This window comes from Beta vulgaris, chromosome 2 (assembly GCF_026745355.1).
Source record: "Beta vulgaris subsp. vulgaris cultivar EL10 chromosome 2, EL10.2, whole genome shotgun sequence".
NCBI lineage: Eukaryota > Viridiplantae > Streptophyta > Magnoliopsida > Caryophyllales > Amaranthaceae > Beta > Beta vulgaris.
Window position 1 is genome coordinate 21328138 of NC_079203.1, and position 15770 is coordinate 21343907.

Below are 15770 nucleotides of genomic sequence, written 5' to 3' on the forward strand. Positions count from 1 at the left end.
GCAAGACTTGTTCCACAAGTTTAACACTTTGCAGCAAGGGAGTATGGATGTCGAGGGGTACATCAAGGAGTTTGAGAGGTTATCATTGGCTTGTGATTGCAATGATGTAGAGGAGCAAAAGATTTCGAAGTTTCTTGTGGGATTGAACTTAGAAATTAGCAATAGAGTGGAGTTGCAACCTTTTTTCTCGTTTGATGAAGCATGCGAGTTGGTTGTGAAGGTTGCGAGGCAACTTAAGGCTGCAAAGGATAAGTCTTTTAAGCCTTCTTTTATGCCTAAGATCAAGAGTCCCAAACTATCTGAAAAGTTTGACATTTTAGACAAGGGAAAGGGCATGTTAGATGAATTAAGGAAGGAGGTTGATTCTAAAGTTCAACGTGTGATAAGGATGAAATCAAATACTTCAAATGTCAAGGGAGTGGCCACTACAAATCTGAGTGCCCAAATAGAAGAGTGATGACTTCACGGGCATTTGCTGAGTTGGAAGAGGAGGATGCTAGGTATGTGTTGGCGTTAATGGAAAGTAAGGAGTCTATGGAGGATGATTGAATCAGCTCCGGATCATGAAACACTTGTGGTGAGGAAGGTGCTTCATGTCCAAACCAATCCCTTGGATGATTTGGCGCAAAGGGAGAATCTTTTTCAAACTAGGTGCTTGGTGGATGGTCGTAGTTGTTCGATTATTGTGGATAATGGTTCGTGTACTAATGTGTGCTCGAAGAAGATGGTAGATACATTAGCTTTAGGAACACGACCACATGCTCATCCCTACAAACTAAACTGGTTGACCAACAATGGAGGAGTGGCAGTTGTTAAGCAAGCTCTCGTTAATTTTTCTATTGGCGAGTTTAAGGATGAGGTTTGGTGTGATGTGCTGCCTATGGATGTGTGTGCTATCTTACTTGGGAGACCATGGTAGTTTGATCGTGACATGGTTTATTTGGCTAAAAAGAATGTGGTTTTGGTGATGCATGAGGGAAAACGAGTGAATTTGAAGCCATTACCACCTAAAGTGGTGTCAAAGACGACTGATGGGGTCAATATGATTTCGTTGGTGGGAGATGAAGACACTATGAAAGGCATGAACCGCAAGCAACGCAAGGAAAAGAAAAGGGAGCAGCATGTGTTGCAAGCATGGCAAAAGCCACCATTCGAGATTGGTCGCTATGTATGGCTGTCTTTGAGTGCTCAAAAACTTCACAACCATGCAAAGGGAAAAACCGAACCTATTGAAAAAGGTCCGTTAAAGGTTGTGCATAGGGAGAATTATGATACGTTCCAAGTATTACTTGGAGATGGAGTGTGTGCATCCTTGAGTGCTGCTAATTTGGTCCCATGCTATGACTATGGAACTTGAGGGCAAGTTCATTCTTAAGAGGGGGAGTATGATACGGATGGGAGATAGCCAACAAGACAGTGTGGGTCACTGTTAGCTTGATTGTGCTAGCCACTGTCCAGGAGTCCGAGTTCTGTTAGGATTCGTACATTGTCCTAGTTCTGTTAGGAGTCTATGTATTTTAATTGCTTTATAAGTGTTTGAGTGATAAATGAATCCTATTATATGTAGGAGTCTAATTCCTTATCATTGAGTCTTAATAATTATCTTATAATAATCGTGTGTTATAGATAAGTTTTAGTTTGTTATTTATCTTTATCCTTAAGATAAAGATAGATAAGTTTGTTAGTTGTTATCTTTATGCTTTATTAGCTTTTAATACGATTAGGAAACTTGTACTATAAATATAAGTTTCGGTCGTAATAAAAAGTAGAGTAGTTTTTGTTTAAAGATTAAATGTAAGTTTATGACTGATTTTGGACGTACTTAATTCCAAGATTTTATTGTTTTTAGAGCGAGAGTGAATCTAAATTCAAGAACCTTAGATTTAGGCAAGTGAAACCTAAAACTAAGCGAGATTTGCGTGAGTTAGTGAGTGAAGCTAATAAACCAATCTCAAAACCTTTCCTAATTCAAGTTTAAGGTGAGTGAAGCCCTAAAAGTGAATTAGAACCCTTAGTGGAGATTAACTGAGTGAAGGTTATTCGAGGCTAAGCATATTTCATTCGCGGAATCATATCAGATACCTACACCCTTATTTTTGACTTTAGAGTTCCAATTCCATGAAAAGCTATTCTTCAACCAATTTTTTTTCCAAGGCGACTTTTTTTAAATTACTATATGTTATGATTTTACCATTGTGGTACGCAAATATTTACAAAAATCGATTGTGACCGATCCATTGCGATAATTTGTTGGAGTTAACTTTTCTCATTTATATGGGTTCAGGATTTCACAAGACCGCTCTTATCAATAGTTGGCTTTGCCTCTGACAAGCATTGCTGCCATCTCGTTCTCATTTATGTTGTACTATGAATTTTGACAAATTTGCCATAAGAAAGAAAATGAGAACATTACTGTAAATTACATTTTATGAAAGAAATATAAACACCTAAGAATTTACTAACGAAATCTAAATGAAATATGTTACGCCCATATAGCCAAAACAGACATACAACCAGCACCAAGAAGTAAAGATAAATGTGAGCCAAATTGAATCCTAGTGTTTGCTTGCATCCTTGGATTCATGAAGTCTGCAGCTAATAGGTCAACAAGTGCCATGTATATCAAGATTCCTGCCGCAGCTGCCTCGAATATCCCTTGGATGATCAGTGAACGAGGGCTTTTCTCATCGTAGACACCAGCTATCGCGATACCAATGGCGATCCCTATTGGTGTTGTGAGTGAGAAAAACAATGCCATTGTTGCCATAGATCGTGATTTGAACTTCGCCTGCAATAAAGATTATTGAACTTCTTTTCTTAGTTCACTATAGATGGAGGTGGTGTTCGTATATATAAGAATACTTAACTTTAATTTATTCGTACTCCTCCCTTTCTCTCCCAAAACCTAGCCTCTATTTCAAACTAGCCTTCATTAGTGTTCTTGTAGGGGTTCTCTCAGTCGTTATACAGGTGAAAATCCCTAAATTATTTTTTTCTTCCCTTTATTGTTAGTTTTATAAGTTTATAGGCTATTTTTAATAAGTTTCCCTCCTATTATTACGATGGTCATATCCATCAGTATGATGACTCCATTTACTATCAGAATGGGAGTTCTTTTTTGGTTAACTTTGAAGTTAATTTGATGATGTGGGAAAGAACTTATTGGTTGAAGATCAAGGTATATCAAGACCAAGGTCATATTTCAATTTATTATAATATCAGGCATAAGAGATGTTGAGTCATCAAATTTCTCTCATGGTTGGAATATAACCATATATATAAAAATGCGTGTTCCAAAGCATTTATATTAGTAGATTGGATGACAAATTTTAAATTGATGTTTTAGATTATCTTTTAAATAAGGGTATTATTATTGTAGATGTTGTATGACGATATTTATTAATGATATCTTCCTATTCTATTTTAAAAAATTTGAGGTTGCGTTCAATTAAAAGAAAACATTAACTAGATATGGGGCCATGTGGGTTGTGTTAGATGCCTTAACTACGAGAAATTACTACTCCTTTCGTCCCAAAATATAATTTTCATTTTCTTTTTCTCACGGTAATTTATGCAAGTAGTCCCTCCGTCCCATAATATAAGTCCTGATTCTGTTTTTACACGGGAATTAAGGTAAACTAGAATATTGTTTTATTTAAATAAAAAGATTCATTTTTATTGGGAAACACTCACATTGTTTTTTTCTTTTTAACAAAAAATAAAAACATAACATTAATATTGCATAGTTTAATGTGTAGAGGAGTTTAATGGGTTATGAGATTCTATTTTATCATTAATAATGGTGCATTGGAAGCTGAAATTATGAGGACTTTTTGGGAATTAAATTATTTTCATGAGGGTATTTTGGGTATAATTATTGATTGAAAATAGAAACAAGACTTATATTTTGGGACACTTTAAAAGGAAAGGGGACTTATATTATGGGACGGAGGGAGTAGAATCTAAAAGAGATAGTAAAGATTTTTTGTTTGTTTAATTAAATGTTGTATGAGTAAAGATGATTTTAGGAGAGAGAATGGAGAATGGTGAAAGAGTATTAATTGTAGCATTTTGGTTGAATAAACAAAGGAAAAAACAAAATTCAAGAAGCAAATAAATGATGCGACACGGTTTTCTAGACAAAATTACGGGAAAATGTGGAATTAAATATGAAAATGATAAGTAATTTTGGGACATCCAAAATAAAAATGGGAACTATATTTTTGGGATGGAAGAGTAATATATAACTGTGTACATTTTTGTGATTTATTTATTAAAAGGGTAATGCTATATGCAGCCCTTAGGGTTGCATAAAAGCATTAAATATATTTCCTAAAATTGTATAAATTCTAATATTTATGATAAAATCATACATAAATCAATGTAATTAGTGCTTTATTTTTCAAAAACTTTCCCTTTTAAGCTTCTTATGTGCAACCCTTAGGGCTGCATATAGCTTTTCCGAATCAAACTTTCAAATGCCTCTATTTTTAGTTTTTATTACATCGGCGAAATTTTAATAAGAGTCAACAAGACCCTATTGAATAATAATCCTTGAAGTTACACAAGATGAGCGTGTAATATATTGTTATTCCAAATCACCGAGACGATCATTAATTACCTGAGTGATGCAGCCACCAAGTCCCATACCCTCGAAGAATTGATGGAAGCATAAAGCAGCCATAAGAGGTTTTATGGTATCAAGCCTTTCAGATGTGCCCAATGATATACCTATGATAACGGAATGCACCACAATTCCCAACTCTAACACCTGAAATTTTACCAACCCAGAATATTAGTTATTCAATCTATTACATATGATGTTCACAATGTTAATAAGATTCTAGGCAAACAAGCAATGATATTCCGGTATGGGCGAATACCATGACATTTATGTAATTTTTATGACAAAAGTAATATTAAAAAATTATAAATTTTTTTTTTTTTTTTTTTGGGGCTTGTCAGTTGAAATCTTATATCATATATTAACAATATCTTATCATATCAATTAACTATTAAATTCTATCTGGGCTACATCTAATCATATCAAGTAAATGGTATGAAAAAACTTATCCCACACCAGGTATGGGAGTATACTTTCTCCTAGGCAAACAACCCCAACAAAGAAAGAAAAAGAGCTAGAAGGGAAGGGGAGGGGAGGGGATGGGAAGGGGTGGGGTGGGGGAGAATTAGCAAAATTTTTTTAGTGATTTAGGATTGCGTTTAGCATGTAGGTTGAAAGCAATAAAATTTAGAAACAAAATTAGTTGGTTATGACATTTTAAGTTACTTTTTGTAAGACGGAGAAGAATATTTCACTTTTTACTTCAACTTTTTTGAATACTTATAAAGCTGATATGAAATACTAAGATTTGTAGTACACTACAGATAAAAAATATTAAGTTATATCGTATTCGAGTATGTCATCCTTAAAATTAATTATACATATTATGTTTTGAAATATATTATATTAAATATATTAACAAACTAATTGTATAGAAGAACAATAAGAACGTGCATATATCATCTTAAAGTTGATATAAAATATTTAGTTTATAAATCTCACCACACTTTTTAAAAATGTGGGCCACAAAAGTTTCAAAATCTTATTAAATTTGACTATCAAATGCCCTTTTTGACACTTTAAGGTTTGATATGAAATACTAAGATTTATAGCTCACTAAAGGTACAAGTATTAAACTACAGAAAATTCAAAAACATCATCTCCTTAGACATTTATACAAGAAATTATATCTTTGGATTTATCTATGTCAAACAATTAGCAATAGAACAAAATAAAGGACGTGCGTTTGAAATACATCCTAAGGTCCATCAAAAGATTGAAAATCTAACAGGTCGACCATCACGTTAATGGGTACCACCGTTTTTGAAAATTTTGATAGATATTAGAGCTGCAATCTATGCATATGAAAAAGTTTGTTGTCATACTTCTTTAAGCTATTTGCACTTCTAAATTGGCATATAATTCGAGATTTTCTATTCCACCAAAGTATTTGTATCACGAGTCACGACCTAGTCAGGATATGGAGAAGAGATAGGATACCTTCTATTAGTTTATGATTTTGTACTCAACGTTAAAGAAAAGTATTTGTGTTAAACTAGCATACTGAGTATATGAACTTGTGTATGTCAACTTATCAGATATTGTTTTTTGTTGTGTTACATAAACTGATTTAACATACTTAGACTTTATATTTTACTTAATCAAATTATGAAATGATGGATTATAAAGAAAAATACCTATCTTTTGAAATTGAACCAACAAGTTCAAATTTTAGGACTTGAAGGTATCTATTTTAGGTGTGTTTTTTTAACATATGGAAGTTTGTTATATGATACACGATTTTTTGAATCAGTGTCTCAAACTGTGATAATTTGAAGTACATAGTTTTCTTAGAGTAAATACAATATTTAAAATATTATCATGTTATCAGAAGCTATTAAAACAATTAGAAATTTGATGAAAAAGACTTATGTATGAACTAAGTCCTTTATTATTTAATAATCCAAAAAAAAAAACAGAAAACCATATAAATCAATAGTAAAAAAAAATGTCATGATCGTTTATTAATATTAATTCACCCATTATAAAGTTGGTATGAGATACTAAGGGCCTGTTCTCTTCGGCATAAAACAGCTGAACTGAACTGAACTGAACTGAACTTATTGGAGCTGAACTGAACTGAACTGAACTTATCAGAGCTGAACTGAACTGAACTGAACTGAACTAAACTGAATTGAATTGAATTTAATTGAATTGAATTGAAATAAAATGAATGTAATAAATATATAAATAATATTTTAAAAAAGAATAATATGAATATTAAATAATAATTATAAAGATAAGTAATAATAATGAATAATAATAATAATAATAGTATTTTGGATATTTTTAAATGATAGTTATAAATATATAATATTAATAATCATAAATTAATAATAATAATAATTAATGATAATAATGATAATTAATAATAATTATTTTATATTATTTGTATTAATATATTAATACTTGATGATGATATATAATAACAATAATATCTAAGAAGTAAATTAATATTACTATTTTAATAATTAGATTTAATAATATAAAAATATTTAGTAATAAAAATAATGATTGGGTTGGACCGCAAAAATTACATCATAAACCGTCTTGACGCGATTTGATTGGTTTATGGGATAAAAAAAGTAGGTTTATTTGTGCTTTGACCTAAATCATGTTCCTCCTAATAATAATAGTAATAATAATGAGTAAAGCTATAATAAATAAAATAATATATAGAAACAACAATAATAATAATAATAATAATAATAATAATAATAATAATAATAATAATAATAATAATAATAATAATAATAATAATAATAATAATATATACTTAATAGTAATGCTATATATTTAAATAATAATAATAAAATAATAATATAATAAGAGTAATTAGTAAAATAAATTATACCAACATAATAATAATATTTAACAAAATAATTATAAAAGAATGGAGCTGAACTGAACTGAACTGAACTGAACTGAACTGATCTGAATTGAACTGAACTGAACTTATTGGAGCTGAACTGAACTGAACTGAACTGAACTGAACTGAACGTATTGGAGCTGAACTGAACTGAACTGAATTGAACTGAACTGAAAATAAGCTGGGGAGAACAGGCCCTAAACTTCATAGTGCATTAAGATAATTCAAGTAAAAGTATTAAATATGATGTATTTATTCATCAAGAATCAAATACTTTTGGATGCAAGTTTTCTAGCACTTGCATATAAAAGTATCTCTTTAAATCTTGGCTCAATTGATGTACATGGAGGACTCTTCATGGGAATGACTACTAAGGTGGTAGCATGTTTGCTAACCAACCAAGGTAGTGGATAGGCGTGTACTAGCATGTCTATGAGGATCCTAATTCTATTAGGATTCATATCTTTAATTGTTTTCCTAGTTAGAATTGAATTAGGAATCATGGTTTTGCCTACGTTCTTAAAACGATGGATTTTACATGATTCAAAGAGTCTAAGGAGTCTAGGACTTAGGGACTTGTCCTAAGCCTATTAGGTTTATGTTTTTGTCAAGTAGTATAAATATAGAGTCTATGTAGTCGAATTCTTTACAGCTTTTAATAAGAATTTTCGTGAGTTTTGTTTAAACCTTGAGTGTTTACAAATCCTCTTGAGTGTTGGTGGCTTAGCCTTTATGCATTCAAAACCCTTAGTGTTATTCCTTGTGGTGACTTAGTCTTTATCATTGAATAACCTAAGTTCTATCCTTGTTACTTTGGTTCGAGTTCTTTGTTTAAGTTCTTGCTTGAATCTTTGAGTTATTGCTTGAATCTTGGTGTTTATTGATTGTGATTAAGTGTTATTGATTAGTTTTACTTAGCTTCCGCAAAAGTATTTGATTCTTGAAGAATAAATACATCATATGGTATCAAGAGCATAGGTGACATACATTGAAGGGGGTCCGAATTTTTTCCTTTAAGGGGGAGTAATAGATCTTCAATAAAGTCTTAAAGATCCAATCTTTTTTTCAAGATTCTTGATTTTTCATAAAGTTTCATCAAAGTACTACAATATTATTAGTGATTGGTGAAAGAAAAACATCCAAGATCCATTAAAACAACCAAGAACATACATCTACATCATATTAAGGTGAGTTGAGGCGGTTCTTGGAGACGAACACAAGGGGTGTCCACGCCAAGTTTTGTTTGGCAATCATGGACAATAATCCAGGAGGTGAAGAAGGGAGAGTCCCTAGAGGACTTAGCTTGGAACAAGCACAAAACATACGAAGGGATAGACAACTAGAAGATCTAACCACACATATGGACGAGCTAATGCGCATGATGCAACAAGGTATGCATGGGAGTCGCAACAATTCTCCTAGTCCTGTTAGGAGTGTACATACTAGCCACCATGAAGCTAGTTCTAATGAGGAGTTCATCATCCACGCCATAGACAACCACCAAGGGATGATGATAGAGGTTTAAGGCTTGATCTCCCAGATTTTGATGGTGCTATGAAGCCAGAGAAGTTCCTTGAATGGCTACAAAGATTAGAGAGAGTCTTTGATTATAAAGACTATGATGACAATAAGAGATTTAAGGTAGCTATCTTAAAGCTCACGGGGTATGCTAGCCTATGGTATGAGAATCTAAGGAACAAAAGGCGCAAAGATGGCAAACCTAGTTTACATTCATGGGAGAAACTAAAGACTAGGATGAAGAAAAGGTTCCTTCCTTCTGATTTTACTCAAGATATGTTTCGAAAACTCCAAGTTTTGCAACAAAACTCTCTAAGTGTGGAGGAATATGTGGTGGAATTTGAGAAAATAAACATGTTATGTGATGTAGATGAGAAAGCTGAGCATAAGATTGCTCGTTTCATTGCTGGATTGGATAAAAGAATAGCTAAGAAGGTGGATCTACAACCTTATTGGAGCTTTGAAGAGGTGGTACAAGTGGCTTTGAGGGCTGAAAAGTATGTCAAGGCTAAGAAAGCTCCAACCTTTAAACCTTTTGTGAAGCAAGGAGATAAACCTTATGGTGGCGCCAAGAAAGAAAGGTAGTACATCTACTTCTAAGTTTGATAAGTTAAAGGGACAAAGGTAAGGCTTCTACACCCCTACAACAGATGAGAGGCGCATATGCTTCAAGTGTAAAGGTTATGGACACATCTTGAAAGATTGTCCAAATAATAGGGTGATGACTTTAAGGGACATCCAGAGATAGAGGATGATATGCTAAGGGCAACTTTGAAGAAGAGGAGTTAAGGAAGAAAAGGAGCATGAGGATGAGGCCACTATGAAGCTGATTCAGAGAAGAGCCAGTGTATGAGGGCCAACAATTGATAGTAGGCGCATGCTCCACACTCAACCAGCCCCTTTGGAGCACACTCAAAGGGACAAGATCTTTTTCACTCGTTGCTTAGTGAAACAAAGGGTATGTGATTAATCATTGATAATGGTAGTTGTGCTAATGTTGTGTCTACTACTCTTATAGACAAATTGAAGTGGCCTACTACAAATCATCCACACCCTTATAAGCTTAATTGGCTTAGTGATGACAATGGAATCAAGGTGACTAAGAAGCCTTGTTGTGTTCGAAATTGGTAAGTTTAAAGATGAGGTTTTATGTGATGTATGCAATATGGATGCTTGTCACATCCTTTTGGGAAGACCATGGCAATTTGATAGGCATATGAAGTATGATGGTCGAACTAATGTATGTATTGCTACAGTTGGAGGTAAGAGAACTGCTTTGAAACCTTTACCTTCCCCTATTCCAAAGAAAGGTACGTTATTAGTAAGTGCTAAGGAGATTGAGAAGGAATTGGAGGAAGCATGAAGGTACTATTGATGGCAAAGGAAGTAGAAGGGAACAACAACTCTACAAGGTTCCTAAACACCTTGAACATGTGCTTGATGAGTATAGTGATGTCTTCCCTCAAGATTTACCTCCAGGTTTACCCCCTATCGTGGCATTGAGCATCAAATTGACTAGTTCCAGGTGCTTCTTTGCCAAACAAAGCTGCTTATAGGTGCAATCCTCAAGAGACACAAGAGTTGCAAAGGCAAATTGAAGAGTTGATGACTAGAGGATATGTGCGTGAAAGTATGAGCTCATGTGCAGTACCAGCCTTGTTGGTGCCTAAGAAAGATGGTACTTGGCGCATGTGCATAGATAGTAGGGCAGTTAATAACATAACCATTAAGTATCGTTTTCCTATTCCTAGTTGGATGACTTACTTGATGAATTACATGGCTCTACTATATTTTCTAAGATTGATTTGAGGAGTGGTTATCATCAAATAAGAATGAGAGAAGGAGATGAATGGAAAACAGCATTCAAGACTAAGATGGGACTATATGAATGGCTTGTGATGCCATTTGGTTTAACTAATGCACCTAGCACCTTCATGAGATTGATGAATGAGGTGTTGAAACCATTCTTAGGTAAGTGTGTTGTGGTTTATCTTGATGATATACTTTTTATAGCAAGAATGTGGTGGAACACTTAGCTCATTTGAAGGAGGTTTTTGAGGTGTTGCGCCAACAAAAGCTCTATGGGAAGCTAGAAAAGTGCTACTTTCTAGTTCCTAGTGTTACATTCTTGGGATACATTGTCTCAAAGGATGGTGTTTCAGTGGATCCATCCAAGGTAGAAGCTATAAAGAGCTGGCCTATTCCTACTACTATCACTGAGGTACGTTCTTTCCATGGCTTAGCTTCTTTTTATAGAAGATTTGTGCGTAATTTTAGTAGTATTGTGGCCCCTATGACCGAATGTATCAAGCAAGGAAGTTCATGTGGACAAAGGCAGCTCAACAAGCCTTTGATACTATTAAAGAGCTACTAAGTAATACTCCTATTCTTGCCTTCCGGATTTTTCACAACCATTTGAGGTTGAATGTGATGCTAGTGGAGTGGGGATTGGAGCTGTGATGATTCAAAAGAAAGACCTATTGCATACTTTAGTGAGAAGTTGAGTGGTGCTAAACTTAACTATTCTACATATGATAAGGAGTTCTATGCAATAGTGAGAGCACTTGACATTGGAGTCACTACCTTAGGCCAAGTCATTTTGTCTTCACTCAGATCATGAAGCTTTGAAATATATCATGGCAACAAAACAAGCTAAACCCTAGGCATGCTAAATGGGTGGAGTTTTTACAATCTTTCAATTTCTCTTCAAGTATAAAGAAGGCAAGGCTAATGTGGTGGCAGATGCTATCTAGGAGGTATTCTTTCTTGGAGTATTAAGTTCAAGACTTCTTGGTTTTGAATTAGTGAAAGAATATACAAGAGATGCGCATTAAGGAGATCTGGAGGCATGCTCTAAAGGTTCTATGGTTCATATGTGCTTCATGATGGTTATATTTTCAAGGGAGAAAGTATGCATTCCATCTTGTTCAATTCGAGAGCTTTGTAAGGGAAGCTCATGGAGGAGGTCTAGCAGGCATTTTGGAATGAACAAGACTTTGGCTATTCTACAAGAACATTTTATTGGCCAAAGATGCAAGGGGATGTGCAAGGAGTATTTCAAGTGTGCTACATGTCAAAAGCCAAAAGCACTTTTCACCAAGGTTTGTATACTCCTTTACCTATTCCTAATGGTCCTTGGGAAGATGTGCTATGGATTTTATTGTAGGTTTGCCTAGGACACAAAGAGGCAAAGATTCTATCATGGTGGTCATTGATAGGTTCTCTAAAATGGCACGATTCATTCCTTGTCACAAGACTGATGATGCTTCCAAGGTAGCTGATTTATATTGCAAGGAGGTATTAGACTTCATGGTGTTCCTTCACTATTGTAAGTGATAGGGATACTAATTTATGAGTTACTTTTGGAAGACACTATGGAAGCTCCTTGGTACAAAGTTATGCTTTAGTACTTCCCATCATCCTCAAACTGATGGACAAACTGAAGTACTAATAGACTTTGGGCCCTTTACTTAGAGGGTTGGTAAGTAAGAGTACCAAGGATTGGGATATAAGCTTGCACATGCTGAATTTGCTTACAATAGGTCACCTACTTATGCTACAAATTGTCTCCATTTGAGATTGTTTATGGAGCTAACCCTAAGGTACCTATTGATCTAATTCCTTTCCAGTGATGAGTTTATCATGTAGATGCAAAGGAAAGGCGCAAGCTATGCTTAAACTTCATGCACAAGTTAAAGCAAGGATTGAAAAGTGAACACCAAATATCAACAACTAGCTAATAAAAATCGAGTGCAACATTCTTTAAGGTTGGTGATTTGGTTTGGTTACACTTAAGAAGGAAAGGTTTCCAGGGCTTAGAAAGAATAAGCTTATGCCACGCTCAGATGGTCCTTTCAAGATCATAAGCAAAGTGAATGATAATGCATTCAAGTTGGAGTTGCCTGGAACTACAATGTAAGTGCCACTGTGAATGTGGGAGATTTGGCACCTTATGTCCATGATGATGATATGGCTCAATTGAGGACAATTGTTTCTAAAGAAGAGGAGGATGATACAGGGCATGGATGCAAGTTTCTAGCACTTGCATATAAAAGTATCTCTTAAATCTTGGCTCAATTGATGTACATGGAGGACTCTTCATGGGAATGACTACTAAGGTGGTAGCATGTTTGCTAACCAACCAAGGTAGTGGATAGGCGTGTGACTAGCATGTCTATGAGGATCCTAATTCTATTAGGATTCATATCTTTAATTGTTTTCCTAGTTAGAGTTGAATTAGGAATCATGGTTTTGCCTACGTTCTTAAAACGATGGATTTTACATGATTCAAAGAGTCTAAGGAGTCTAGGACTTAGGGACTTGTCCTAAGCCTATTAGGTTTATGTTTTTGTCAAGTATTATAAATATAGAGTCTATGTAGTCGAATTCTTTACAGCTTTTAATAAGAATTTTTGTGAGTTTTGTTTAAACCTTGAGTGTTTACAAATCCTCTTGAGTGTTGGTGGCTTAGCCTTTATGCATTCAAAACCCTTAGTGTTATTCCTTGTGGTGACTTAGTCTTTATCATTGAATAACCTAAGCTCTGTCCTTGTTACTTTGGTTCGAGTTCTTTGTTTAAGTTCTTGCTTGAATCTTTGAGTTCTTGCTTGAATCTTGGTGTTTATTGATTGTGATTAAGTGTTATTGATTAGTTTTACTTAGCTTCCGCAAAAGTATTTGATTCTTGAAGAATAAATACTTCAAAATACCTATGTCATCATTCTATGGTTGATACAAGATTTGTTTATTTCTGGATCCAACTATTCCAAATAAAAAGATATTCAATAATCGTAAATACTATATCCCTAAACTTAAGAGAAAAAAAGATTTTGCGCTTTCCAATGAGAATATTGATACAAAGACTTTCACATTTTCCAAAAAAATATCATAAAGTCATTATAGTCTATATGTATAATATAACCTTTTTCTCTGCCCTTTAAGTATGGTAAGAGATACTAAGATTTGACGTTGACTAACGTCATAAGCATTGAATGATATATAAAATTTGAATATAATAAATTTCGAATTATCATAGTCTCATCAATATGCATCAAATTTTGAAAATAAATAAAATACGAGTAAATGAAAAGACATATATTAATACATATTGTGGATCAAGATATACTGATCCTTCACAATCAGCTTAGTTTAGTCCATAATATAATTACAGTTCATTAGAAAGTTGTTGTGTAAGTTGTTGATGGTTAATTAGTTATAGTTTGTTACATAGCTTTCATAACAAGCTTAGTTTAGTCCTGTATATATATATATATCAAAATAGTGTTGTAATATTAATCGAGAGATTTAGAAAAATAAGAAATTTAGAGAGAGAACTTTCTCTTTTCATTTTCCTCTCTTGATTCAGAATTAATTGAATCAGTATCTTCATCATTTCCACACATATATTTACCCCTTTGAAATTACCAATTAGAGTCAGAAAAAAAAATCGACAATAAAAAATTTACCTGAGCAGTAACACGATGTCTAATGAGCTCAAGCTTACTCAATTCTTCCCCAAATTCTCCACTCTCAGTGACAAAAGAGCCACCACCATGACCATGAGCATGACCATGAGTAGCATGAGTATGAACATGCACGTGACCAGCATGCTCATCATTCCTCTCTTCATCCACCACTTTATTAGAGCCTTCTTTACTATTGTTATTATTTCCACCAAAATGAACCTTTCTATAATGCCCTGTAGCAAGGGAATCCACCATGAGGCTCCCAATAGAAGCCACCATAGCAATAAACGCCGCGAAAGGAAAGTTTTGCCAGGGTGTTTCGTCGATGCACGGCGATGTAAGCCCTTCGAAAGCACCAGGAAGTATGTGAATGAAGCCAGTAGCCAGGATCACTCCTGCAGCAAAGGCCTTAACCATGAAGAATATATCATTTTCAGGCCGTAAGATGGACACCCGTTTGCCTAGCATAGGCAGCCCTACCCCGATAGCGCTTGCGCCTAGGATAGCTCCTATGGCGCCCAGCTTGAATTTTAGAGTCAGGGATTTGCTGTCGCCGGTTAACTCATTAGTTTCACAACTGCATTCCGCTGCTACCATCGCTGGGAGAAGAAGCAGCGGAGATAGCATATAGTAACATGTTATTTTAGACATGATTTTTTTCTTTATTTTTTTGTGATAAAATAAAATTTGAGAATTTTTTCTAAGATATTAGATGAGATTTTGAAGTAGTAGTAATATTTTTGAGGAAATAAGGGAGGTTTTTATAAGAGTAGTTTGGTGGGGGAAGGACATTCATATAACAACATTGGATGGTTCATGAGAGAAGTGAGAAAGGAAGGCAGAAAGGACGGAAAAGAAAAGAAATATTATTAGGATGAAAAAAGGAAAAATAATCAAAAGGTGATACCGAACGAAAGAGTATCAATAGAGTGTCGACATTATTAACCGAGGGTCAAAATTTTATTTTTATGATTGATCTTTATATGTAATTCCTAATTTCCTACTAATTTGTAATTTCTAGCTGTTTGTTGCGTACTTTTTGTCCAACTTTTTGGGTTTCACTGTTTGGCGCAAAAATTGTTCAAAAATCTGAGATGCCTTAATCTTCCATCTAGGAATAATGCTTTGAATGTTCGACGAAATGCAGTCGAAAAGGCACGTTCGCAGAGCCCCCCGATGGGGTCGGGCAGTGCCGTCCAATCGGGCCCAAGACGTAGATCTCAACAGGATGGTTTTGTAGGGCGCTCGATGGCGTCAGGCTTCTTAGCGAATTACGATCGGACAAGGTCACCCG

At 34.4% G+C, this 15770-nt stretch overlaps 1 protein-coding gene across 1 annotated transcript; it reads right to left on the bottom strand.

Moving 5' to 3' along the window:
* Positions 1 to 2302: 2302 nt before the first annotated feature.
* On the bottom strand, positions 2303 to 15425 carry LOC104906281 (zinc transporter 1). The gene is made up of 3 exons (XM_010695017.4): positions 14477 to 15425; positions 4622 to 4771; positions 2303 to 2788 (listed from the first exon to the last, which is right to left on the bottom strand). Exons 1-3 carry the CDS (start codon positions 15125 to 15127, stop codon positions 2483 to 2485), a joined length of 1107 nt encoding a protein of 368 aa, XP_010693319.1. The 5' UTR covers positions 15128 to 15425; the 3' UTR covers positions 2303 to 2482.
* Between the last annotated feature and the right edge of the window lie 345 nt (positions 15426 to 15770).